General features: G+C 59.8%; 5 protein-coding genes across 5 annotated transcripts; all 5 read right to left on the reverse strand.

Moving 5' to 3' along the window:
- Positions 1-1,751: 1,751 nt before the first annotated feature.
- On the reverse strand, positions 1,752-3,365 carry LDBPK_302360 (sphingosine phosphate lyase-like protein, putative; the record flags this gene model as incomplete). The annotated part of the gene is made up of 1 exon (XM_003862900.1): positions 1,752-3,365. The coding sequence occupies one exon, from the start codon at positions 3,363-3,365 to the stop codon at positions 1,752-1,754; it is 1,614 nt and encodes a 537-aa protein (XP_003862948.1).
- Positions 3,366-5,888: 2,523 nt separating this feature from the next.
- On the reverse strand, positions 5,889-7,529 carry LDBPK_302370 (zinc-finger protein, conserved; the record flags this gene model as incomplete). The annotated part of the gene is made up of 1 exon (XM_003862901.1): positions 5,889-7,529. The coding sequence occupies one exon, from the start codon at positions 7,527-7,529 to the stop codon at positions 5,889-5,891; it is 1,641 nt and encodes a 546-aa protein (XP_003862949.1).
- Positions 7,530-8,667: 1,138 nt separating this feature from the next.
- LDBPK_302380 (ADP-ribosylation factor-like protein) lies at positions 8,668-9,207 on the reverse strand (the record flags this gene model as incomplete). The annotated part of the gene is made up of 1 exon (XM_003862902.1): positions 8,668-9,207. The coding sequence occupies one exon, from the start codon at positions 9,205-9,207 to the stop codon at positions 8,668-8,670; it is 540 nt and encodes a 179-aa protein (XP_003862950.1).
- Positions 9,208-10,251: 1,044 nt separating this feature from the next.
- Positions 10,252-11,154, reverse strand: LDBPK_302390 (hypothetical protein, conserved; the record flags this gene model as incomplete). Its single annotated transcript, XM_003862903.1, has 1 exon — positions 10,252-11,154. The coding sequence occupies one exon, from the start codon at positions 11,152-11,154 to the stop codon at positions 10,252-10,254; it is 903 nt and encodes a 300-aa protein (XP_003862951.1).
- A 707-nt stretch (positions 11,155-11,861) lies between these two features.
- On the reverse strand, positions 11,862-23,234 carry LDBPK_302400 (hypothetical protein, conserved; the record flags this gene model as incomplete). The annotated part of the gene is made up of 1 exon (XM_003862904.1): positions 11,862-23,234. The coding sequence occupies one exon, from the start codon at positions 23,232-23,234 to the stop codon at positions 11,862-11,864; it is 11,373 nt and encodes a 3,790-aa protein (XP_003862952.1).
- Positions 23,235-24,409: the final 1,175 nt, after the last annotated feature.

Raw genomic sequence — 24,409 nt, forward strand, 5'->3', positions numbered from 1 at the left:
ACACGAGCTCAACTTCGCTCGACCCCACCGGCCCCGTCAGAGGGCGCCATGCGCCTGGTCCAAAGCAGCGCTAGACACGCGCAACGTACAGCAATGCGGCGACGCAGTCATCTGCGAGCACGGCCCCGGCATTAAACTCCACCCACCCCACGCGCCTCAGGCCTCCCGCCCTCCCACACACACACACACACATCAGTGGGCCAGTGCGAGGGGCTCCGGGTGATAGGTTGCGCTCGAGCCAGGCTGACACTCTGCCCATCATGTGGATGGCACAAGTGTGTGCACGGACGCAGGTCGCCCTGACGCCACACTGCCCATCACCTGACCGCCGACATCAGCAGCAATACATCGCTCCGGCCTCCCTACGTCGTCGGCACTTGGACCCTGTCAGCAGAAGAGATGCATTCGACGTTGGGCAGGGGATAAATAGGAGCTGCCTGGGCATCCACGCAGAGAGAGAAGGAGAGCGCGTGCCACAGTGCCCTGAGGATACCACGCACGGAGATGTGTGTGTGTGTGTGCCCTCCCGGCATCAGTGAGGGATGGAGAAAGCAACACAGCGATACAGCAAGCATAACGCTGAGAAAAAAAAACACAAAGGCGAGGAAACTTCCACAGAGCGGGAGAGTCGCGTTACACCAGCACAAGAACAACTGGGAGCGGAAGAGACCACCGTAGATCCTTGGTCCCATCAACACATTACAGTCGAGGCAAGCACCAATTCCTCGGGCGAGCAACAGTGCGCCGGGGGCGCACACATGCAAGGCACTACACTCATGCAAATGCACGCGGAAGAGATGCTTGCGCGAGGGAAACGCGAAGCACAAAAGCCAACGAAGAGAGGAGAAGGCTGTGTTTTTTTTTTGGGGGGGGGGAGGCAGAGAGGGGGGAAGAGGGGAAGGTATCGCACATTTGTATGCAATGAGGGAAGAGGGTGGAAAACGGTAAGACGAAGAGATCCACGCGCACAGACACCTGCAGCGCACGTGCCTCAGTCCGTACAGCGTGGATGTGCGCGCACTTGTTCTCAGAACAACAACGAAAAAAAAAAGAAAAAGAAAACGAAGCCTACACGATAAAACTATGAACGGTTAAGAAAACGGAGAAAGAGACGGGCGAGAGGGCGGCGGCGGAGGAGGAGGAGGAGGAGGGCGGCGGCGGCGGAGGAGGAGGAGGGGGGGGGCGGCGGCGGTAAAGTGTACGAGAAGACACGCAAAGCTGAGCGCCGCAGGCACCAAAGGAAAAGGGCAAAGAGGGAACGATACCCCGCAGAGGCACACGCGCGCACGCGGAGACTCAGAGAGGCCGGGGGTGGGGGTGGGGCGTAGAAGCGGGAGCACGACAAGGCGCACCATTTTCCTCCGTTTCGTTTGCACGGGTTTGATCGATGGAGGGATCATCCAGGCAAAAACGTGGAACGGGCAGCGGAAGCGACGTTGGCGTGCCTGTGTGTGCATGAGAGGGGTCGGTCGGGGGGTGGGGGGGGGGTTGTCCACCTACACAGTCCGACCGTGTCCATAGGGAATGGGTCGCCTTCTTCAGTGACGTCGACACTCGCGTCCCTGCCCAGAAAGAGAGAGGAAAAAAGCTGCGCAGGGGTACGAATCGCCTTCACTCTTGAAGGGTGCCCCGCTGTCCATTTCTCTCTCCGCACGCCTCCGCGCATGCGCGAAGAGGCCGGAGCTAGACACGCCAGAGCGTTGTCGCCTGCCATTGGTGCGGCAAACTCACACATGTTCCTGCCACATACATCAAGCTTGGTAGTAAGTGTTCAGGAACTCGCGAAGCACATCCTTGATGATCGTGCGATCAGGAACGCGCTGTGCCGTGCCGTAGAGCGTGCCGCTCGACTCCCCGAGTACGGGCTTCTTTCCATCGGCGATAAGCTTCTCGCTCTCGGCAAAGAGGGTGTCCCCTATCTCCTTCACGTCGCTCAGGAAGCGCGCCGTGACTGCCGTTGGCGTCTGCAGCAGCGTCACACTAAACTGCAAGCCGGATGGGAACTGGAGGGTGTTCAGTACCCAGCCGCGTAACTTGAGATCGTCACCGAGACGGAATATGTCGATCACATTGCTCGTAAAGGCGAAGACGCTCGCGGTCGGCTCACCAATGATGCGTATGTAGGGCAGCTTGCTCAACTCCGTCGTCATCGTCTCGCGTGTTGTGACGATTTTGTGGCAGCAATCGATGTAGCCCTCCATACCCATACGCACCATCGCCGCCCACGTGCCGGCAATCACGTTGCCTGGCTTTGACCCACTCACAGCAGGCGAGCAGTACATGCCGCCTGGCCACTCCGAAACACAGCAGAACTGGAAGCTGCGCAGCTCCTTCGAGCGGTACATGACCGTCGACGTCCCTTTAGGTGCGTAGCCGTACTTGTGCGTGTCACACGAGATCGACGTGACACCGCGATTGCGGAAGTCCACGACCGGCGCCGAACGGCCAGTCTTCTCGAGGAAGGGCATGATGAAGCCGCCCAGGCAGCAGTCGACGTGCATGCCGATGTTGTGCTTGTAGGCCATCTCCGCAATCTCCTCGATGGGGTCGACGACGCCATGCGGAAAGTTTGGCGCCGACGCCGCGACGGCGATCGTGTCGTACCGGATGTACTTCTCCATCTCCTTTGGATCCACGCGGCCGGTTGTCGCCAGCACCGGCACCTTGATGAGATCAATGCCAAAGTACTCTGCCCCCTTGTCGAACGCGGGGTGAATGGTGATGGGCGCCACCACCGACGGGTGTTCGATCCCGCGTGTCACGCGTCCCCAGTCGCGGTACGTCTTAAGGGCCATCATGATGCTCTCCGTCCCTCCGGACGTCACGACGCCTCCGGCGTCCGGAAGTAAATGGCCATTGTACATGTGCAGCACCATGGACACAATCTCCGCCTCCATCTTGCGCGTCGCGCCGAAGATGTCGCTGTGCAGCGGGTTGCTCCACTGGAAGATGGCCATAACGTCGTTCATGAAGGCGGTGTGCGATCGGCCACCGTGGTAGACGGCTCCACTGAAGAAACCTTTTTCGTAGCTGAGGTCAAGGTCGTGGTGAAGCTGGGTGACCAGCTGCAACACCTCCGCCTCAGAGCGGGACTTTTCCGGCAGAACGAGGGCTTTGAACTCGCCTTCCTTCGACGGCATCTTCACCCCACTTACCGCTTTCTTGACCTCCTTGCGGATTATGGGGGCCGCTAGAGTGCGGATGCCGCGCCACACCGCTTGGTAGCTGCGCGCCGTCAAGCGGCCATCGCGGAAGCAGTCCACCGCGATGCGCACCGCGACGGCGCCGCTGAGCGTGATGGCAATAACCTGCGTCGGGCTTTTGTCCTTCAGCCGCTCATTGAGGTACTGGGAGATGGTGGTCATGATGGCTGTGTCTTACGTGCGCCGCAGCACGCGGTCAGTACTTTACGACGGAGGAAGGGAGGGGGTCGCTGTCGTGTAAGAGGTCTCTTTGAGGGAGTTCCAAGACAAGCTTCTGATGGCGCAAGGAGGGTCGGGGAACGCGACGAACCAAAAAAAAAAACACGAAGAAAAAACAGTGGGGTGCTCCAACGCGGCAACGTAGAAGACACCTTCGCAGCCGAACGGATGAGTGCAGACGGACTGCTTCAACTTCTCCTGCGGCGTGCGCACGTTCGTTCTGCTTTTCTGAGTTGGGGGAAAGATAAAAAGAGCGAGACAGAAAACAACGTCAGAGACAATCAAGACGGCTGCATAGACTGAGCAGTGAGTCAAGCCTTATCTTCCATAGATGAGAAGGTCGTTCTCTCTCTCTCCTGGTGTCAACGGTCGCCCCCTTGTGGCAAGGTTGGCTTTGCGTTGATAACGCACACCCCACAACAGGACTTAAGGAAGAAAACGAAGATAATGGCGGCCCAAGCAGCGGTATCGCAGAGACCGACGGAGAAGGTGAATCAGCCGGCGGACAAGCACGAGCAACAGCACCGAACGTCAAATGCTGTGAGGTAAGCAGAGGAGGGGAGAGAAGGGGGTGGGGATGGGGGTGGGGGAGCAGAGCTGAGTTTGAAGCAATGATAGGAGTGGTGAGGAGCTGGAGCCCGAATGCTAAGGAGGGGGTGAGGGGTGAGAAAGGGTAGAGGCGGTAGGCGGTGAACGCTGGAGAGAGAACGTGCCGGAAGAAGCCGAGGGCCTGTGTGGTGATTGTGGTGAGGAGGATGGCAGGGCGGGCGGGGGAGGGGGGGAGAGAAATGGAGTCTCACGCAGTCACACGCTCCACTACACAGCACACAACACAGACACACACGCACGCACCTAGCCGAAAAAAAAAAACACAAAAAACGAAACCGAGAAGAGATCAGAAAAACAAAAAGGGGGATTCAGATGAGGGCGTGCAAATTCAACTGTGACGACGATCGATCGCGCACATGCTGCAGGTGGCGGAATGTATGGAGTCGGTGCGGAAGATAAGGAAGCGCACAAGGGAACGAGAAGAGCGGGAAAGAGGCGGAGAGAGAAAGTCAGAGTGGAGCAGAGCAGTCAAGGCTGTCAGGGGCCAGCGAGGACAGGCTTTATCACAAGCCGTACTCTAAAGATCGCGTGAGCGAAAAAAAAAAAGATGTCTGCGATGCTCTTTTCGCATCCGTGATCCGGTGACAAACGTGGACCATCATGATTCCCTCAAGACCAGGGGCCACCGCGCCTCGATGCAAAACGCACCCCGAGAATCCGCCCTCGCCCCAGTTCCCTTTACCCCCGTCCCCTCCTGTGAACTCAAAGGCCGAGCGTCGAGTGAAACGCTCGTACACAGTAGGAGACCATCTCAGCATCTCCTTCACCATGATGCTCGTTCGCCTTGCTGAGCGTGCGAGTACGTTGCTAATTTGCACAGGTCAGCAAGAGGAGGCAGGGCAGGGTAGGGAGGGCAGGAGGGCATAGAAGAGAGTCGTAGGCACGCTCCTTTCGTCCTCCGCAGACGGCGGGGTAGATGAGCAACGTCCATGATAAACGGAAAAACACAAAACGAAAAAACGCACACACACGCACACGCACACGCACACACACACACACTCCAGCACACGGTCCTGAGGTAGAATAGGCAGTCCACAAGGGAGAAGGACAAGCCCCGCTAGTGGCAGCAGTTGTGTCTATGGTGAGTAAGCACATCAACGAAAAACGAGAGGCGACAAAAAAAGAGCTCTGTGGAAACGCAGCAACGTTACACCCGTCAACAACACGGTCCTCTACGGACGGTGTCCGCGCTGCCTCGTTCTCGCCCCCTTCCCCGTCCCCTTGAAACGCTCCCGCCATCTCGCCATCTCGTCCTCTCCCCCGATCACGCGCTTCCTTCCACGTCCACTTCCCGAGAAAGCAATGCATCCTTCGGTTCGCTTTTGCGCTGCCCGCAGAGATACACCGCACGGCAGCCCACATAGCGAGAGAACGCCTAAGGACGCTCGGCGAGGACAGAGGGAAGATGTACAACGGTGAGAGAGAGAAGAGAAGGTGCAGGAGGAATGGAAGAGAATCGGTCGCATATGGGGGGGGGGGCAGTTCAGTTTTACGCCTACACTTTTGTTCGCCTTCTCCCACCACGGGAGGGCAGGGAGAGAGGAAGCAACAAAAACAGATCGATAGCGAACAAACAAGAACGCATTGCAACGCGCCAGCCACCGGTCACCCTGGGTACGGACACCATGACGACAGCCAAGCAGAAATCGCCACATGTCCCCCTACGTCACCACCATCGCAACCTCTCCAAAAAAGAAACACACACACGCGCACAAGGATGTGTGACGGTAGACGGCGCATGGAGCCAAACGCCCCAGTCGTGGGAGCCCGTAGTCGTCCCCTTCTCCTCCGCCGTGACGAGTGTGTTCAAGTCATCTCGCAGGACATTATGCACCCGCCCATCGTGGGCGACCCTGCCTAGAAGAGGATGGTAAGGGACTCGCCGGGGTAAAAGACAAAGCAAGCAGCGATGCGGGGGTGCAGGTCGGCCACCACAACGCCGCGATCGTCACTGCCGTTCACGACGATTCGAAGGGTGCCTTGCACGCCATCGTACAAGAAACGAATACGATCGCCGTTGCGGCACACGGGGAGGCGGCGCACGGCAGGTGTGTAGCGGCCGATTCGACCGTCAACCACGTCGGCGCAGGCCGCCTTCCAGTAGAACCCCTCCGGCACCTGTGAGGACTGCGACGTCTTTTCCACCACGCCAATGAAGGTGTCCGAGATGGAGTCGAGGCGCACCTGCCACGACACCACACCGCGGTCCTCTGGGAACTGGTCAAGAAGTGTTTGGAACATCTCTTTGCTGCGCACGCCAATTTGCGTATCGCCACCGCCGCTGGCGACGCACCGCAGTCGCACTCCTTCTGCCAGAACGGTCGCCTCGACATCGTCGTCGACGGGGAAGGTGAGTCGCAGGGGTGTCGATAAGGTATTGCCGGCGAAGGGGGAGACAGAGCCGCCGCCATTCATGGACATGTTGCTCGCCGCGCTAAGCCTGCCGGATCGGTTCAGTCTAGATAAAGTGGGATGGTTGTGCTCTATTGTTTGCAAATCTAAGCCAATGTCGAGGCTGGTCAACGTCATCTCGCCCAGGCTGACCACCTTGAAGCCGCTCCCCGTCACGGCGGGCAGATCCGTGTTGAGGCACTTGCCAAACTGCGAGTGACGCTTCAGCACCTCGTCGTCTGTGCCGCCGTTCTGAATCGTGTGAAACTGCAGGAGAGTCTCGTTGACGCTGTTCAGCTTGTCGAGGTACTGCCGCCGCGACGCCGTCAGCGCGGCATCACCGCTATCGCGAAGGTTTGTCAGGGTGCGCCGCACCTCCAACTCGCGCTGCATGAGCTGCTGCTTGAACGCCTCGAAGCGCTCCGTCACCATGTTCTCGACGGCATCGTACGTGTCAGAGTAGAGCAACGAGACGCGATTCATCTCCGCCGCCTGTTGCTCTAATCGGTGCTTGACCTCGAGGAGAGATTCCATGTCACGCGACAGCTGCTGCCGCGCCTCTGCAGCGGCCACCGCCACCGTCACATGGAGGTGGTCGCGATGCGGCCCGACCTGCAGGCAGTAGGCGCAGCACACCTGCCGGCACTGCGAGCAAAAAAACTCGGCTCGGTATTCCTCATGCCCACGCAGCGGGCATCGTGTCATGAAGTTTCGACTCGACTCGCTAAGCTTGCCAATGGCATGATCACGCTTGGCGCTGTTCCTGTGCACAGCAATGCAGCAGTCCTCACAGTACACGCACATGCACTCACCACACTGCACTTTGGCAGACGTCGTCTCGCACCACTGGCACTTCGGCGGATTGGACGTGCCGCGCGCCAGTATTTCCACATACACCTCAGCCTCGTGGTCAGCGTACTGCGCGAGATTGTGCAAGTGTACCTCGGTGTGGGAAGTGGCGCATAGCGGGCACTGGAAGCCGTTGCTACCATTCTCGGAAAGTTGTCTTCGGACGCAGCCGGTGCAGAAGGAGTGCTGGCAGTCGAACGTCAGCGGGTGATCGAGCACATTGAAGCAGATACCACATGTGATGACACGCGCGGACATGATTCTAGATGTGTGCGAATGTGCGCCGGCGAAAAAAGAGGGTCGCACAAAGATGCCACGCGACGGAGAAGGTCGGCGGAGATCGGCGGTGGAGGGCGCTCGGGTTCCTCCCAAGAAAAGATGGCGGCAGGGTACACTGATCCGAGGAGTGCGCTGCCGCTAATGGGGAAAGACGGCAGAGATGAGGGTAATAAAGTCAAATCACCTTCTCCCGCTTTCTTCTATGTGCATGACTAGATGTGTATGTGTGGGGTTAAGGAGGGGAGGGGTGTGTGTTTGGGGGGGGGAGCAAGCAGCCTGCGAACCGATCAGTGCCGAAACACCCTCGCACGCGCTGTCGCACTAAAGTGAAGGAAAGAAAAACAAAAGGCGCAAGAAAGCAGAGAGCCACTGGAGCCCGTTTCCGTGTGCGCCGTCCATGTGAAGGAGATACAGAGGGGAAGGGGGCGTCAGCAGCTTGTCTTCGGCGGTTTCGCCCCTCCCTCCTTCCCTATGCATCTAGCCAGAGACCACACACACCAAAAAAAAAAACGAGCGCAGCAATGCGTTTGTGCACGTCTGCGTCGAGTGTTGCAACAGCCAACGCATGTATGCGTGTGTGTGTTCATCATCGGCACCGTCCAGAGGCTGTGATGCCGACCAGGCACGGTGTCGAAGAGCCTCGAATACGACGCAATCAACTAGGCTGCGAGGTTTCGTGTCCATGTGATTGGAGTACAGCGCCGCTTACACATCCACACGCACACACATAAACAGACACACGCATAACACTTACAGACTCAATCACGCGCCGATGGGTAGACCGTCACGCACTCACACACACACACACACCGCACGCGGCAGCCAACTAGCAGGCAAGCAGGCTCACTGGCACTAGTAGCAGACGTGGCCGGATAGAGATGACAAGAGCGACGAGACATAATAAAAAACACACATACCAGAGCGTATGAGAGAGAATACTATAAGGCAGTCCACGCAGTTTCGCACACCCGTCGATTCACTGCAGCGATCGTGCTGCTGCACGTATGTACGTTCACCACTGCCGTGCATGAACACCCGGCACACAAGCACACTGACATAGTCAAAAGACAACCTCTGCAACCGCGGCTGTGCTGCTTTTTCTTCCAGTTTTCAAGTTCTACTTTACATTGCACGCATCGAAGATCCATGCGACGCCCTCCTCGAGACCATCGCCAGACTTCGCACTACACCCTTGAATGTGCCAAGAGCGGTCACGGTAGTCGCTCAGCTCGAGCGCTTCGGCCACCGTCTGCGGGTCTTTCGCGGTAGCCAAGTCCTGCTTGTTTGCGAGCACCAGAACAGGCACCTTCGGCACGCTTTTTACGACATCGACAAACGCCTCGTGCGCCTCGTGGAGGCGACGCTGGTCGGAGGAGTCGACGACGTACATGATGCAGTCTGTGTTGGCGTAGTAGTCCTCCCAGAACTCGCGCAGGGCACGCTGACCTCCCAAGTCGCAGAGCTTGGCGCGCTTGCCGTCGCGGTTCACATTCATGACGTTGAAGCCCTGCGTTGGTCCCTCAGGTGCCTCTACGGGGTGCTCCTCAGCCACGCCTAGCTTGTTCAGAATCGTCGTCTTGCCCGCGTTATCCAATCCGAGAATCAGCACGCGAGGCTCATTCTCGCGCTTCATGCGATTGCGCAGACCACGGAGCATGGTGGAACAGCGATACCGAGAAGGCAAGAGAGCGGCGATGACTACAAATAAGAGAGAACGAGAGACCGAGTAAAAGGGTGCCCAGGCCAACACACACACACACACACACACACAGCAGAAGGCACAGAGGAGGGCAAAGAGGGCTAGTACGAATAGCGCGGATGCCGCCGGTGCCTTTGCGTGCGTGTTTAGATAGCACTCTCTCCCTCTCCCTCTCCCTCTTTCGGTGGCTCTGTTAGCAACAGAGGGAATCCCGTATGATAGGTACGTGCACGTGCGGGTGCAGCGGAGGTTCGCCGAGATTGAGCCAGAGACAGGTGAAGCAGAAGCGCTGAGGGTGTCCTTTTGCGTATACGTGTATGTATGTTGACATACTCTTCATCAGTAAAAGAAAAAAAATATATGCAGCCGTTGCCGTTCTCGAGAGCGCGATAGCAGGAAGAGGAGGTGGTAAAGTGAACCACAGTTGCGCGGGCGTGCAATGTGGTGGCGCGCAGGATGGTGCAACAACGCATCACACAAAGCAGCACCAGAGCGGGTGTTGTGAACAGACACGCACGTCAAGATGAGAAGAGCGAGTGAGGCAGACGCCGGCAAGAAAGGTCAAATGTGCTGGCAGGAGAAGGGCGAGCGCGTCGAAGAAGCCAGCAGGAAAGCTACAGTGCGCACGCTGCCTCTCACTTCCCTACACGCGCATCAGGGTCGGATTTCTGCAAATTGGCACCCTCTGTTGTGCAACTGAGTGCGGCAAAGCTGCACCGCTACGTCCGAGCGGAACGGTAGCCCTTAATTTTCCTGCACGGCACAAGTTCTCTCTTTCTCTCTGTGTATGTGTGTGTGTGTGTGGTGCAGGGGCGTCCAGCACAAAGTCGCCTCGGTCGTTTGAACGAATTAGCAGATGAGCACTCATGAAGGTAAGCCACATGAAGAAGCACAGCAGAAGGAAAAAAAAGAAAGAGAGAGACAGCCACCGAATACGGTGGCACAGGAAGAAAACGAAAACACTCCCGCCATCTCGGATTGTCGCCCCTCACAAGTCATACCTTACGTGAAGCAGCGACGGCAAAGACCCGTCTCCTTGCAGTGCTGGAGGTCTCGCGTGCGGGAAAGCACCTCCTGCCGCGACGCCCCGATACTGGAGAGCAGCTGCTGCAGCTCGCCGGCGCGGGTGGAAAGCGCGTCCACTTCTCTTTGCAAGACTGCAATGGTTCGCCCATGACGAGCTGTCGCCTGCGCGGCCTCGTAGTCAGCCCGCTTCATCTCCTCCTCGAGAGCGGCTGCCGAGTCGTCGTCGTTGACGGTTGCAGAGTTGCCATCGCTCAAAGCCGAGTCGTGCATAGATGCCAGCGCCCTAGCTAGCCCAGAACACTGCACCGCATCGGCAGCGGCACCAATGGGGCCGACGCACGTGAGCCGAGCCTGCTGCTCAGCTCGCACTTTCTCAATAGCTGCCATGGTCTCTGCCAACGCATCCTCAACAGCTGTCTTTTCTGTCTTCAACAGCGCGAGCATCTCGCTCTCTTGGCGCAGCGCGCCGATGCAGGACGACGTAGCGGCGTCCTCCTCCCACGAGCGCCGCAACGACTCCAGGTCCTGTGCCCGTTCGTGCCAAAGGACCTTTTCCTTCGCCAGCGTTTGCAGGTCGACCTCGATGGCTGCCGTGTGCAGCGCTTCTTCTGCCTGCGTCTTGCGTAGGCGGTCGGTGGCCTCCATCTTCTGCAACTCCAGTTGCTGCTGCTCTGCCGCCAGGACCTCGAGGTCGTCTTTCAGCTGCGCCTCCTCGGCTTCCGCAGCCTTGGCGGCCTGCACCAGCTGCTCCTTCTCTGCGGTGGTAAAGGCGATCTTGGCCTCCTGTTCCCTTTGGCTCATGCTCAGCACGCGGCGCTGCCGCTCAATGTCATTCATGTGGGCGATGAGGACCACCGCTGAGGAGTCGTGCGCGGACATTTCCGCGTCCCCCGTGCTGCTGCTGGTGGTGGTGCTGGGTGTGGTGGTGCGGCGGTGGTGGCAATACCCTAGTGAAAGAAAGTGCGATGTACAGCCGCGAGAAAGAGGGTGAGAGATGCGGCCGGCAAAGCAACAGCAAGTGGGCTGGAGAAAGTGAGCCCCGGTATGCGCCGTGGTGCTGGCGACATGCATGCGTAGGGTAGACGAAGAAAAAAAAAAGAAGCGGGGGATGCCGAGCAAGGAGAGCAGTGGAGCCGGTGGAGGGCAAAGAGGGCAGTTCCCATTTCAGGCATGCCCTTTTCGTCTCCCACAAGAGAGAGAGGGAGGGAGGGGGGGGGGAGGGGCAGGAGAAGAGGTGAGGAGAGAGCCGACGAAGATGCGCGAAACTAAACTCGAGCGAACAAGATCGTCGGCCTTCCGGAGCATGCGCGAAATGGGGTGTGTGGGAGGGTATTCCGAGTTCAGCGGTCTAGTTGCAATTTGAGATTCTCGGCGCATCTCCGGGGCTATACATGGAAGTGGAGAAGGGGAACCTGACCAGAAAAATAAAGGCACGGAACACAGCCGCCAACGATGGAGCTCTGCATGCTGCGAAACAAGTACATCCCCTCACAAAGACGTGCGAGAGCCAAGTACAGCCAAGGAAACAAACGACTAACAGACCAGGAAGAATCCTGCAACGGAAATGCAGTCTCACAACACTCGTTCTATACAGTGGCGTCCGTGTCGGGGCGGCAGCCACTGCTGGTCTCGCGCAGCCCAATAACGTTAGCATAGGAGGCCCACAGATTTGCTTCGCACTGCTCGAGCATTGCAGGGATGCACTGGGCCCCAAGAAGGGACCACAGGTCGTCGGAGTCGTCAGGCGCGACAACAGAGGTGACCACGTCAAAGCATGTGCCATAGAGCAGACCCTTCACGCGGCACGACAGGCGCTGCGCCACAAGGTCGTACGGCTCTGGGGCTATCGAGGCGATAGAGAGTGCCAACGGGATTTGGTGAGCCTGCATCGCCGCAATGATCGGCACACCACCCATGTCACGCTCAATTACGCCTCGTAGAGCACGCTCATTGATGGTCATCTGAGCGAAGCGCCACACTTCCGACACAACACAATCCTGGAGAGTAACGGCGAGGCCGACGTGGCGCAAAGACGCGGCGACTAAAGTCACGGAGTTGAACCGCTCCGTGCTTTGCGACAATTCGAGCGTCACCTGCGCCATGTGATGGGCGCTGAAGAGGCGACCGTAGCCACACACCAAGAAACGGATTGCCGAAGCGGGGGCTGAGCCCTGGTCTGTCCTCTCACCAATACCCCGAGGCACACCGACTGGGCGGAGAAGCTGCATCAAGATGGGCTTCTCCGTACATCCCTCTACGAGAATGGCGCCAACCACGAGCGAGTGCACGCACCGCGCCGTCAGAGCGATGAAGCCGGCCTCACAGTCCATCTCGAGCGTCGCATCAGGTATAGCCGTGTTCTCCAGACTCAGGACCGCCATGCCCTTCAGTGACAAGCGCACTCGGTCATCTACGACGTGGCCCGTCAACACGCGCAATGAGGCAGCCACTTCAATACGCAACCCACCCACATCATACGCCGTGGCGTCCCGCCTTGCCGACAAAAACAGCTCCTGGCCGAGGTCTCGCTCGTCGCCCCTGCACGCGCGAAAGATCGCCTCCAGATCCTCGACAGCGCAGCGATCCACCGCGATGTGAAAGCTACTCAGTCGCACCGGTAATTCACTTTCTCCCCACGTGGTGTCGACCGTGCAGGCACAGTTGCAGCTGCACAACACCCCCGGGAGGAGCACCTGTCCCTCGCCCTCCAGCGGCGCAAAGACCCAATGCGCGACGTTGCTGTCGCCTTCTCCGCCTCCAGTCGAGGATGCGTCCACCACGGGTACGGAGCCTTCCACATGGCAGATGGTTGTGAACTGCAGGTGAGTCACTACGGCGCCAGGGAGCTCCGCAACCGTGGCAAAGCGAGCGTTTCCGAAATCGCCGCGGAGGCTAACCAAGGGCAGCCCGTCGCTATCCACGGCACCCATCAAACTCAAAGGAAGTTCCACTTCAGGGGTTGACACATCATTCTCCGGCTGTGCCACTGGCCGTCCTCCCGCCAAGGCACCAGCGCCGCCTACAAAGCGTGCTCCATGAGAGACAAAGTTCATCTGATGGAAGCGCTGCTCCGCAGGTGCGTCGCGGTCCGCGGAGACGCCATCGGCGCTTAGCATCAACACCTCGAACTCGATCGATTCCATGACGAGGCCAGTGAGACCAAAGTTGACACCATTACCGGACACGGTGAAGCGCAGCACCGCGCTGCGCTCCTCGCCGCCGACTCCGCTGCCCGCGCGAAGAGAGCCGACAGTCAGCACCAATGTGGTCAGCACAATCGCGTTCCCTCTTGCATCCACCACGAAGGCGCTTGCCGGAAGGATGTAGCGCAGCACATCCATCACTGGGGCCGGGCAGCACGCCAGCGGGCATTGCTGCACAAAGTTGACACCCGCGGCGATCATGTAAGGGTACGGGCTCACAAGAGGCTGTGAGTCACGGGTGCTGGGGACGCCCATGGCATACGGCGGCGTGAAAACGATGTCGTTGATTGCGAAGGCCATCGTAAAGGGTCGTTCGTGGAAACCAACGGCGTAGAGGAGCGGTGCCACGGTCGGAAAGTGGTGGATTGGGTCCCAGTTGGATTCAGTGACGCGAACGACAACGAGCGGGCTTGCGACGTGTTCACTCAGCGGTGTGATCGCGTCCGCCGTGGAGAGGAGCGCGCCAAGCTGACGCTGGAGCAGAGTGGAGAGACTCCAGAACACGGAAAGAGAAGCGCACACCCTAGAAGCCGGGAAGCCGTACCAGTCCTCCGCGAGGGGGCCGACGGCTTCCAGACACGGATAGAACCAGGACGTTGTCCGCTTCGTGAACTGCAGCGCCTGCCGGAACGCCAGCGGATGATTCAGAAGCTCGGCGAGGTGTAGCACATGCGGGCCGCCGATCGACGTGGCTGTCGTCGAGGCCACGAGAAGGTAGATGATATCCGACGAGAGATGCTCCTTCGAGAGCCACTCCGAAACTTCAGCAGGAATTGAAGGTGGCAACAGAGGGGCTACCGCGCGCGAGCTTCTGCCGTCTGCCTCCTGCGCAGCCTCCTCGCCGCCCAGCCGCATGTAGCTCCCAGCCTCCTTTGCGGCCTTCTGCAGAAAGGACTGGTACATCTGCTTCATCTTCTGCACAGTGCCTGCCACCTGCCCTAGTCGGCTTATGGCGTCCGTCTGCCGCGGTTGATTCTGCGCGCGCGTGTATTCCTCAAACGCATGCAGGCACGACTGCATAAAAGCACCTTCACGACTGAAGGCTTCAGAGATCCATGAGCGGAAGATGGTGTTGGTGTAGTGCCCCGGTGTTGGCTTCGCAACCTGCGCAAGAAGAGCGTGGCCACCACGTCGAATCAGCCACCGTGCTGCGTACAAGCTAAGAGTGAAGGTGAATGGCTTGTCCACCGGCAGTGGCGCCTCTCCTGGCAACGCTTCCGGCGGCACCACTCGTCGGGTAAAGCGAAGCCGCCAAAAGGCCGCCTTAGGCACCTCCACCCAGCGAAGCGAGACGGTTTGGTCGCACAGGCGCAGCACGGTTTCGGCAACGGCGACGTAATCCTGCCCATTATCGCTTGTCTCTACGAGTACCTGCTGAAGCGGCTGATTCGCGGACACCTGCGGTGCTGGCGGCGCTGGCGCTGGCGCCTCCGCGTCTGCTGACGCGGAGCCGCCACTCTCCTCTCCAAGTGCCTCCGCGACAGCGGGCGCGACAGGTTTGTCTACGGTGTACTGAACGAACAGCAGAACCTGGTCAAACATCACCGGAGAGAGAAAGGACCACGTCACCGCACTCGGCGTCGAATCTTGCGCCGTGTCTGAGCTCTGCAGACTCTGCGCGGCGCACTGCAGCACCGGCATCGGGGGAGCTATGCGCGCCGTGGATTCCTCCGTTGTCCTGCGGTGCGGTGCGCTGCCGCTCAGCATGCTTGGAAGATGTACCTCCGTGAACCCGCTAGTGCTCACGATCATGCCTGGTATCTCTGCTGTGTCGACCAGCTCCGCATACTCACTGCTGTGCTCGAACCACTCCACACCCTGCGGCTGATCGAGAGAGGTTTCATTCACCGGGCGAAGGCGCCAGTGGGTACTGGGGGAAACAAGGGTGCCATCCCACGAGACGGACGCCACAACCGCGGAAAAACTGTTCGACGAGTAGGCGCTGTACAGTGCATCTGCACAGCCACTATCCATCACGGCTGCGAAAAGCCACGAAGTCCCATCAAGGCCCAGGTACTCTACGTGGTAGCGGGCGGCGCTGCTCGGAAGCGTGGCGCGCACCCGCACCATGCGCTGAGGACGCGTCAACCTCAGCATCGAGACGGATGCGTGCTCGACTGGTGCTTCCGCCACAGCCGTGACGGACAAGTTCCTGTGCAAGGCTCCGACGGTCGCGGCTGCTGTCGCTGCAGAGCTTGGATTACTCGTCGTGGGCTGGGGCACAAAGATGGAGATGTGGCTGGCTGTCGGGCGGTGGCCGAGCCGCACACGCGTCAAGTGCAGCGTCACGTCAGCGGATGATTCAAGCACGCGCAGACGCCAGAGGACATGTGCTCCGCAGCTCGGCCACGAGAGCGAGCACAGCTGCGGTCTTGACGCAGTCGCCATTGCCGTGCAAATCGTCGTCTCAGCTGCGATATACCATTGTCTTGCGTCGTTGGTAGACTCCACGGCGATGCGAGCCGTGCAGCTGCCCCTTTCCCCAAAGAACTCTGTCTCCCAGAGCGTCAGGCCCAGCGGGACGTTCATTAGCTGGATAACGCTGTTGGCGACACACTGCAGCTGATATGGCGACGTAGTCGCACGATCTGCCATCGGCCACAACAGTGGTGTCGCTCTCAGGCAGCCGCCGTCGGCGTTGTACACGGTAATAAGGGGGCCGTCGTACTCGTGTGCGCTGAAAGACGAGATGATGAGAGAGGACGGGGGGCAATCACCGGAGGCGGCACCCGCTATCGTCCTCCATTCACACTGCAGGCGCCAGTAGCGATAGGGGCCATCTGGCAGCCAGGAAAGTGTGCACCTCCCGCAAGTGTCGCTACCGCGGATCAGCTTTGTCGTCGTGGCGGAGCAGATGCCCGGCCCGGCAGCCGTGCTACTGTGCCACATCGTCCACGTGCACTGAACGGTGAACGGCGATGTATCGCGAGGCTCGAAGGCAACGCTGCACAACGCCACCGGTGACGATCCGTAGTCCCACATCAGCTCGTACGTAACACCGTCAGGCGAAGGGCTCAAGGGAGTGGCCGTGGCCGAGGCACACGGCTGCAACGACAGCGTCACGACTCCTGTAGCGCGTTGGGAGAAGAAGGAATTGATGTCTGCCACTGGTGTTGTTGCTGCGTCGCCCGAAATGCGCGTCGGCAGCTGGCGACAGCGCCGTCGTGGCACGGTAAGCAAGCGCAGCTGCGAGTATGATTGAGCCACCGCAGACTCCGACGCAGTCGACGACGGCATAGCAGCGAAGGCAGCATTTGGATCTTGCGAGGACGCCACACGCGACAGCCGCCAGTACGGGCACTTGCTCAGCGCGCAGGCGTCAGTTGGCGTCCATAGCGTGTCGCCGCACACACGGCCCCCAGCGGCTTGGTAGTGCATTGCCACATCCTTCCACTCGCCCCCGCCGTTCTCGCTGCACTGCACTTGCCAGCACGTCCTCTCACCAGCCCGGCCGCCGGCGCTGTAGAGTTGCATGCCGGTGATCATGAGGTCGTCGCCCGACTCCCCTTGCGCGTCTTTCAGGAGCTGCGGCACATCGAGCAACACGCTACAGTGGTGTTGCGGCTGGCCCCACTCGCTCAGGTAGAGCGGCACCGAATAGAAGAGACGCGACTCGGACAGCGGGTCGGCAGCAGCTACACCATCATCACCGCCATTGCCGTTCTCGGCCATGAGTTCGGCCCTGGAAACTCTTTGCACGCTGCGATCCCAAAACATGTACCACGTCGACGGCGAGCTTGGTGTACACAAGACTGTATGAAGAGTGCTGCCAGGGGGCGGCGGCGGTGCACGGAAGCGATTCGTCAAACATGCGGCCAGTAGCACTGGGAGATCAAGCACCGCACCTGTTTCCAGATCAAACTCCACGTACTTCACCTCCCGTTCCTCTAGCGAAGACGCGACGTGAAATATACCGATCACCGCGTCTCCCTCCTCGCTAGACCAGCAATTGATGACAGCGATGACGGTGGCGATGGGCAGCGACCCTAGTTTGCCCAGCAGTGCCGAGGTGCGCCACAGCAGCACGTCGCTAAGGGGTCGCTGCTCGTGAAGGTCCCACAGCAGCATCCAATCACCGCGGAGTAGGGCGACCCTGCCTGGGTGCTTGCGTGGAGCGACGTAAAAGACTGCGTCCCAGCCAAGCACAAAAGGGTAGGGTATGTCGCGGAAACCCGTGCGGCGCACCATGGGCTGTGCCTCTGCTTGTGGTGAAGCACTGCTTGCGCCCTGGTGGGCCCAACCCAGCTGCAGTATGGAGGAAGCGCATACGAAGACACATGTAGAAATGGAGGAGCTCACGAGCACCGGCATCACCGCGTGCGGGACGAACCAGCCGGCGCCGCTGCGACTCGGGTCATCGGCGAACACGGGGTGAAAATTGTCGCTTGAGATCAGCTTCCTCGATGCTTGGAACAGCTCCTCTGCTTCAATGATGAGGGGATCGCCGGTGGCGGCTCTGCCGCTGTGAGACGACGGCTGCGCGGCTGCGACATCGCCATCACCGGCGCTGGGCTCCCGCGGTAGCGGTGGCGCCGTGAGCGTTACCGGTATGCACGGCGAGAGCACCGTGGGCGCGGGCAGCTGCGTTTCTGCGAAGCTGCCCGGGGCCGTCTCCATCCAGAAGAGACGAACAACACCGAGACAGGCCGGCACCGGCGTGCGGAATCGCAGCCTCCAAAAGCGCGCGGCAGAGAAAGTCACAGACCCGGCGCCGCTACCCCATCGCGCCGCTACCACCGGACTCGTGATTCGAACAAGAGCCTGGGAAAAGTACATCGTGCCATCGGTGCTGCTGTCCACGGAGGCCACCAAGGAGGAGAGCTGCAAAAGTGACGAAGGAAGCGCGGAGGTGTCGAGGACCAGCAAAAGTGCCGTGAAGATGCGCGGCGGAGCGGAGGCGCCGAGGTCATATTCAATGAAGGATACCCGTTGCACACCGTCCACGTCTGCGGCGCCCCCAGAAGCCTCCTGCTGCGGCGGCGGTGGCGACGACTGGCCTTCGGCAGCGAGACTATCCGATATCTCAGACGCACGCGGCCGCTGCGGCTCCTCTGCGTCGCCGTAAAAGAAGACTTCGTCGTGCCAGGTCGAGTTCCCCGTAAACTCGATGCCAGTTTCCTGCGCTGACCAGCAGCGCGATAGCGCCAGCGGCACCCGCTCTCCCAGATCTGTCGCAATCAGCGAGGAAGTAATTCTTGTCAAGGGACTGGTCGAGAGTGGCTTTCCACAGCTGCCCTCAGGCGAGTATGGCGCTCCTGAAGAGGTGTTGGCAGTGGCACTGTTTCTCTCTGTGCCTGCGTCATGCGGGGCCACGGCGGCGAGCGGGGATACGTTACTGGTTTGCACCTGCCTCTCAGGATCAAAGACGCTCAGCTGTGGCGAGGAAGCAGCCGAGACGGTGCATGGGTGCGTAAGCGTGCATTCTGTCTCAACGGCCAGCTTACACAAGCCCGCGAGCGCCGCTGTGGTGAACTGCCGAAAGAGAAGCGGCAGGTTCCGCAGGGGCGTCTCTGTAGTGGGAGATGAGTGCTCCTGTACATTCAGAAGCCAGCGGCGCTGCCGCTCAGGACGCACACCCGCGCCGCTCTCCTGCGTTTCAGCTTCCGACGCAACGTCCTCCAGGGGCTGCCAGCACACTGGTATCACGGCGCCGGTGCGACTCACCACATAGCAGGCCTCTGTGCTCTTCTCAGAGTCGGCACTCCGAATGCAGAAGGCCGTCATGGGTGCTGTCCCCAGAAGTCCCTGGAGCTGCACGGAAAGCAGGAGCGGCAGCGCTGTCGTTCCGATGCTGCTTGGACCGGCCATCGCCCGCGCCGCGTCGTCGTCTGCGTCACTGTCCACATCGCTTGACTTGTCTCGCTGCATTTGTGCGGACTTGGCATTTTGCGACGCTGCGGTTGTTTGCTGCAGAGTCCGGATCAGGTCCATTAGCGCGGGCGGCATGGAGGAGGAGTTGTGCCCCGCTAACACAGGTGGGCCACCTGGGCCAACGGTCTCCCTCGACGGCGGGTCGAGAAAGCCCATGCCACCGACGCAGTGCCGTGTGGACGTATCGAAGACAACGTAGCAGTAGTCACGGAAGAAGACGAGCAGCTGCGTATGAGGGATGTGCACAACGCCATCCACCCTATCATGAAAGATGGACGGCAGCCGACGGAATTGGCCGTGGCTGCTCGTCGCGTAGGGACCGTCCACGCACTCGGCCAGGTAGAAATCAAACAGCAGCCACTCTCTCCCGGAGAAGAAGAAGGCGAGGTGAGGCTCAGTCGGGTGCGCTACCGCCGCGTCAACACCCGTGCGGAAAGGAAAATCTACTAGCAAAGGATCGTCACACATTGCGACTGGACCACAGAGGAGTCTGGACTCACACTGACTGTAGGCGCTCACAGTATCACCAATGAACAGGAGCAGTATGTCGGATACGGGTGACGAGGAGGAAGTAGCGGTGTTGTTGCTGTTGCCGGTACTCCCCGGAAACGGCAACACCAGCCACGGCTTGCCCAAAAGTCGTCCCGGAATCGCCGCGGGCGCGTCACCGCAATTCGAAGCGTCGAGAGCGTGCATGTCATCTGCGTGCATCCTCTGCAATGCGCTGTTTGAACCCCTTCTCAGTTGCTTCACAGCCGATCTGGGCTGGCGAAGAGCACGTAGAAACTCGAGAATCCCAACCGACGACGCTGCTTGAAGGGACTCCTGCCGCTTTGCCCTTTCGCCCGCCCACTTCCGATGAAGCTGATGCTGAAGGTTCTGGTCAAATGGAAACGAGGGCCGGCTCTCCGTCCGCAAGGCCGTGGAAGCCGCGTTAGTGGTGCTCATCCCCTCCTCCGACGCTTGGCTCTCGGCAGACTTCGCCCTCAGCGATCCTTTCGGCGCCGAGCTGGTCACAGCAGACTGCCTCAGCGTCTTTCTTCTTCTCTCGCCCAACGGCAGAGCGGACGGCGGACTCGGGGTCTTGGCCGCGGCATGCTTGGGGGCCATCGATATCATCTGCTCGCGCCTCACGCTCCTGCGCTGCTGCGACGCCGATGTCGACCGCCTTGCCGCGACGCCTGTCGGGGTGCTATCGAGCTGCAGAGAAAACTCCGGAACGCGAACCATGGTGACCACCTGCGACGGGGCTGGGAGTGTCACGATCCACTGGCGTTCAGCAGTGGAGGTGAGTGGGTGGGACATGAGATCAGCCCCCTGCTTCACCGTACTCAAGCTCAGTGCCGCTTGGTCTGATGTACCGCCGTCCTTTGCGGTCGTGAGCACGGCCGATGCGGCGCGTAGCGCCTCTTGTAGCCAATCGAAGCATTCCCGAGTGCCGATGAGCTCACTAAAGAAGAACAGGAGCTGAGACGGGAAGCGGCTGAAGAGCAGCACTCGCTCCCAGTACGTGCGCGACGCCGTTGCATGACCCTGGCGTCGCCGTCCCATGCCGGGGCGGCAGTCTGAGAGGTCAGGCGCCGCCATCGCCACCTGCCTCGCCTCTAATAAGCTGCGCAAAAACCGCAGCGGCGCCGGCAGATGCTCGTGGCTCAAGAGGCGTCGCATTTCCTTCACGTCGCACGACCCAAGCGCGGCGCCCCACACTGTGACGGCAGCCTGTCTCTGCTCCAGTCCCAACACCATTAAGCACATCAGCAGCCGTCGCAGAAGGGCAAGCGCGTCCGGCGATGTGGCGCCGACGGGGCGTCCAACCAACTCGTAGCCGTGCACGCACGCAGCTCGACCGGCTGAGCGATACTCTATCCCCACAGTGTCCAGAAAGACAAAGGCCAGCCCTCGGACGATCTGCAGAAAGACGGTCTTGGGAAGGTAGAAGAAGCCCTTGTACCCGACATGGATGCCGAACGGGAACTGGAGAATGATGTACACCGTACTGTGGAGCGTGATCTGCCCGATTACCTTTGCCGTTGTGTAGAAGCCGTGCTTGTGGACCGACGTATCAGGCGCTATGACCCCGTTCGGCAGCGACAGCCACGCCACGACAAACTTCACGGTCACCAAGATAGAGCGTGCCTGCCGCCGCAGCGTCCATAGCGCCGCGCGTATGTTATCGAAGAGATCGCGATGCGGGCCATCCACCACGCAGACCCGCTGCCGCCGGTGAGCAAAGGCGCGGTGGAGCCACTTCCGCACCGTGGCCTCACCGCTACTGCTGCTCCACGTGGCCCAGTCCGCGACAAGGTCTCGCGGTGGGGCTTCGGCGGTGCTGTTGCGCCCACGGTACTTGAACGGCGCCTCGCTGACAGGCAGACAGCCGACCAACCGTGCCGCCTCGCAGGCGCTGGCCAGATCCATGCCAATGGTGCGCACCGACTGTCGGCGCAGCTGCCGACCAATCGCAAAGAGAAGATAGGGATCCATGGGAGCCGCTTCCTCGTCCGCCAGTGCACTTGCCACGGTCAAGGCGCAGTTGAGCTCCCCGCCACAGACGTCCTCGACCACCTCCCGCTCGATGTCCACAACGCTGAAGTTGACGAGAGGAAGTCGCTGGAGCGCGGCGTGGCCGCCTGCTGCGCTCGAGAGTGGCGGGTAGCCGCTGGCGTAGCTGCAGTTCACACCGCCGTAGCCGTACAAGCCGTAACGCACCAGGTGACGCACGCAACGTCGCGAGCACGGCTGCAGGTTCGCGTAGAGCCCGAAAAGACGCCAGAGCCGCACGAGCGCGACCGGTGTAACCACGGCCCCATGTTCTGTGATGTCCTTCTGTAACACGCGTAGCAGCCACGTAGGGCCGTCCTGGGAGCATTCGGCTGGGCAACCACACACGGTGCAGCGAGGGAGACAGAGGGGGTTGTCGTCCTGGAAGAAGGCATCGATATCGATGCGAGCACGTTTGGTACGCCATCGCTCCTCCAGCACAGCATCCACCGGCCCAGGGACTAGCAGAGACGGCGAGGGGGCAGAGCCGTGCTCAGGCTGCGGGGCCTGCTCCGCCTCCACCTCCGCCTGCAGTCGCATATGCTCGCGGGTGAGGTAGGCGCGGAGAAAGACGAGGTTCGGCGCATTGTAGGGCTTGTGCATCACGAGGGCCTTGGTGACGCTGGACACGCAGCGGCACAAGTCCTCCGCGAGCGACTCTGCACATAGGCCAGCGCAGACCGCTAGAATGCCCTTATTGCGATTGAGGCACTCCTGCCAAGCACCGCACAGCACTCGCAAACCCGCGACGCTCACAGACTTTGAGGCGGGCATCAAGTACTCGAGCAGCAAGCGAGTGACCAGCGTCTCGCACGACGTTCCCGCCTTGGACGACACAGCCGCTCCGCAGATCATACACTCGCTGATTTGGTGCGTGGCCTCGGCGTGGCGGTTGCATTGCTGCTGAATGGCAACGTACTTTGGCACCGACTCGTCCATCAGCACCTCTGTAATGCGCGTGTTATGCGTCACGAGGTGCAGCAGTTCCTTGGCCCCGCCGATGGTCAAGGGAACACCACGGATGTCGATCTTCTCCAGCTGCGGGTGCTGCGCAAGGCCGGCACACACTATCTTCATGTCCTCCGTACTCAAGGCACATTTTGCGAGGAGCAGAGCACGAAGTGGTGTGCACTGAAGGGTTCGAATGATGGGGCCCACCCCACTCTCGCCAAGGTAGCCATTTTCAAACTGGATGATCACGGAGCCGAGCAGCAGCTGCTTGAGGAACGTCGACTGGATAAAGACGCCTTCGCTACGGCACACGGACTCGTAAAACGCAGCCGCCTCCTTGGGATTGAGGAGAGCGCTGCTCGGCAAGGCTACCGGCGTGATGGACGAGGCCATGCTGCTGCAATCGGTGCCGCGCCTCCGCTCTCTTTTTCTTCTGTGCGTCTTGTGTGTGTCTGTCTGTGTGTGTGTGTGTGTGCGTTCCCTTTCTGTTGTGTCCCGATGCGCGCGCGAGTAGGCGGTGTATGTAGTTTTATCGGGCGGGAGAGGGGGACCAACGGCTTGGAATCAGCGAAGCAAAACAACCGCAGCAGAAGAAACAAGAGAAAAAAGAAAATGTCCCCAACGAATACTAAAAGAGAAATCAAATGAAAGCAAGAACGGCGTCTCCACCGCCGGCGTTTCTTTTCCACGTATGTCTGAGCGTGTATGCGTTCCAAAAGGGTGAGTAACCCATCCACCACGTCTGTGATGCCGCCCAGCAACGTTGAATGGCGTTCAAAGGCAACGAAAAAAAAAAGATTACGCTTCAAGAGAAGTTCCCACTGTACATGAGAATGTGTGACCAAGGTCTGCCGCCCCCTCCCCGGCACCCCTAGTCCCCCGGTGTGAGGCTTCCAACCGGTAAAAAATGCGATGATGGCCAAGTGCACGCGTGAGAAAAGAGAGATGCTGTATGCGTATACGTGTGCGCATCACAAGCAGCTGCAACCGTCCGCGTAAAAATCAAGGAAAAACGCCCAGCAGCCTCTCCCCTACACGAAGATGGGCACCTAAGCGCGCGCCCCCTTACGCACGCAAAAGCAAAACTCGCTTTTCTATGCGTTTCTAAGGGAGTGAAGGGAGGTGGCGGTGTCGGGTCAGCGAGTCCAGGAATGTATCTACGGTGGTTCTCCACAGAGCCTGCATGACGGAAAGCCGGAGAGCGGGTGAGAGAATAACGTTTATCACCGCATCAAGTGCAGCAGAGGGCACGTCGTGGAGTACCAAAGGCAGAAATAGGAAGAGAGAAGACGAAAAGTACACGCAACAGTAGCCACATTAACTGCAATGAGAACGGGTAAGTCCACTCACAGTGTAATCACCGAAGGGCAGAGGGAGAGAGAGCGCAGAGGGGGCATGGACGCATGGAGCAAAAAGAAACGAGTAGCGTCTCGGCTTCACGCACTGCTGCTACGATCTCGCCGCGCAGACTGCACTGGGTATTTCCATTGCGGCACCACTCGTTGGATCATTTGTATGCACCTCTCCTCGCTTCCCCAACACCGTACGTGCAAGACAAGGCCGCCGCT

This window comes from Leishmania donovani, chromosome 30 (genome assembly GCF_000227135.1).
Source record: "Leishmania donovani BPK282A1 complete genome, chromosome 30".
Classification (NCBI taxonomy): domain Eukaryota; phylum Euglenozoa; class Kinetoplastea; order Trypanosomatida; family Trypanosomatidae; genus Leishmania; species Leishmania donovani.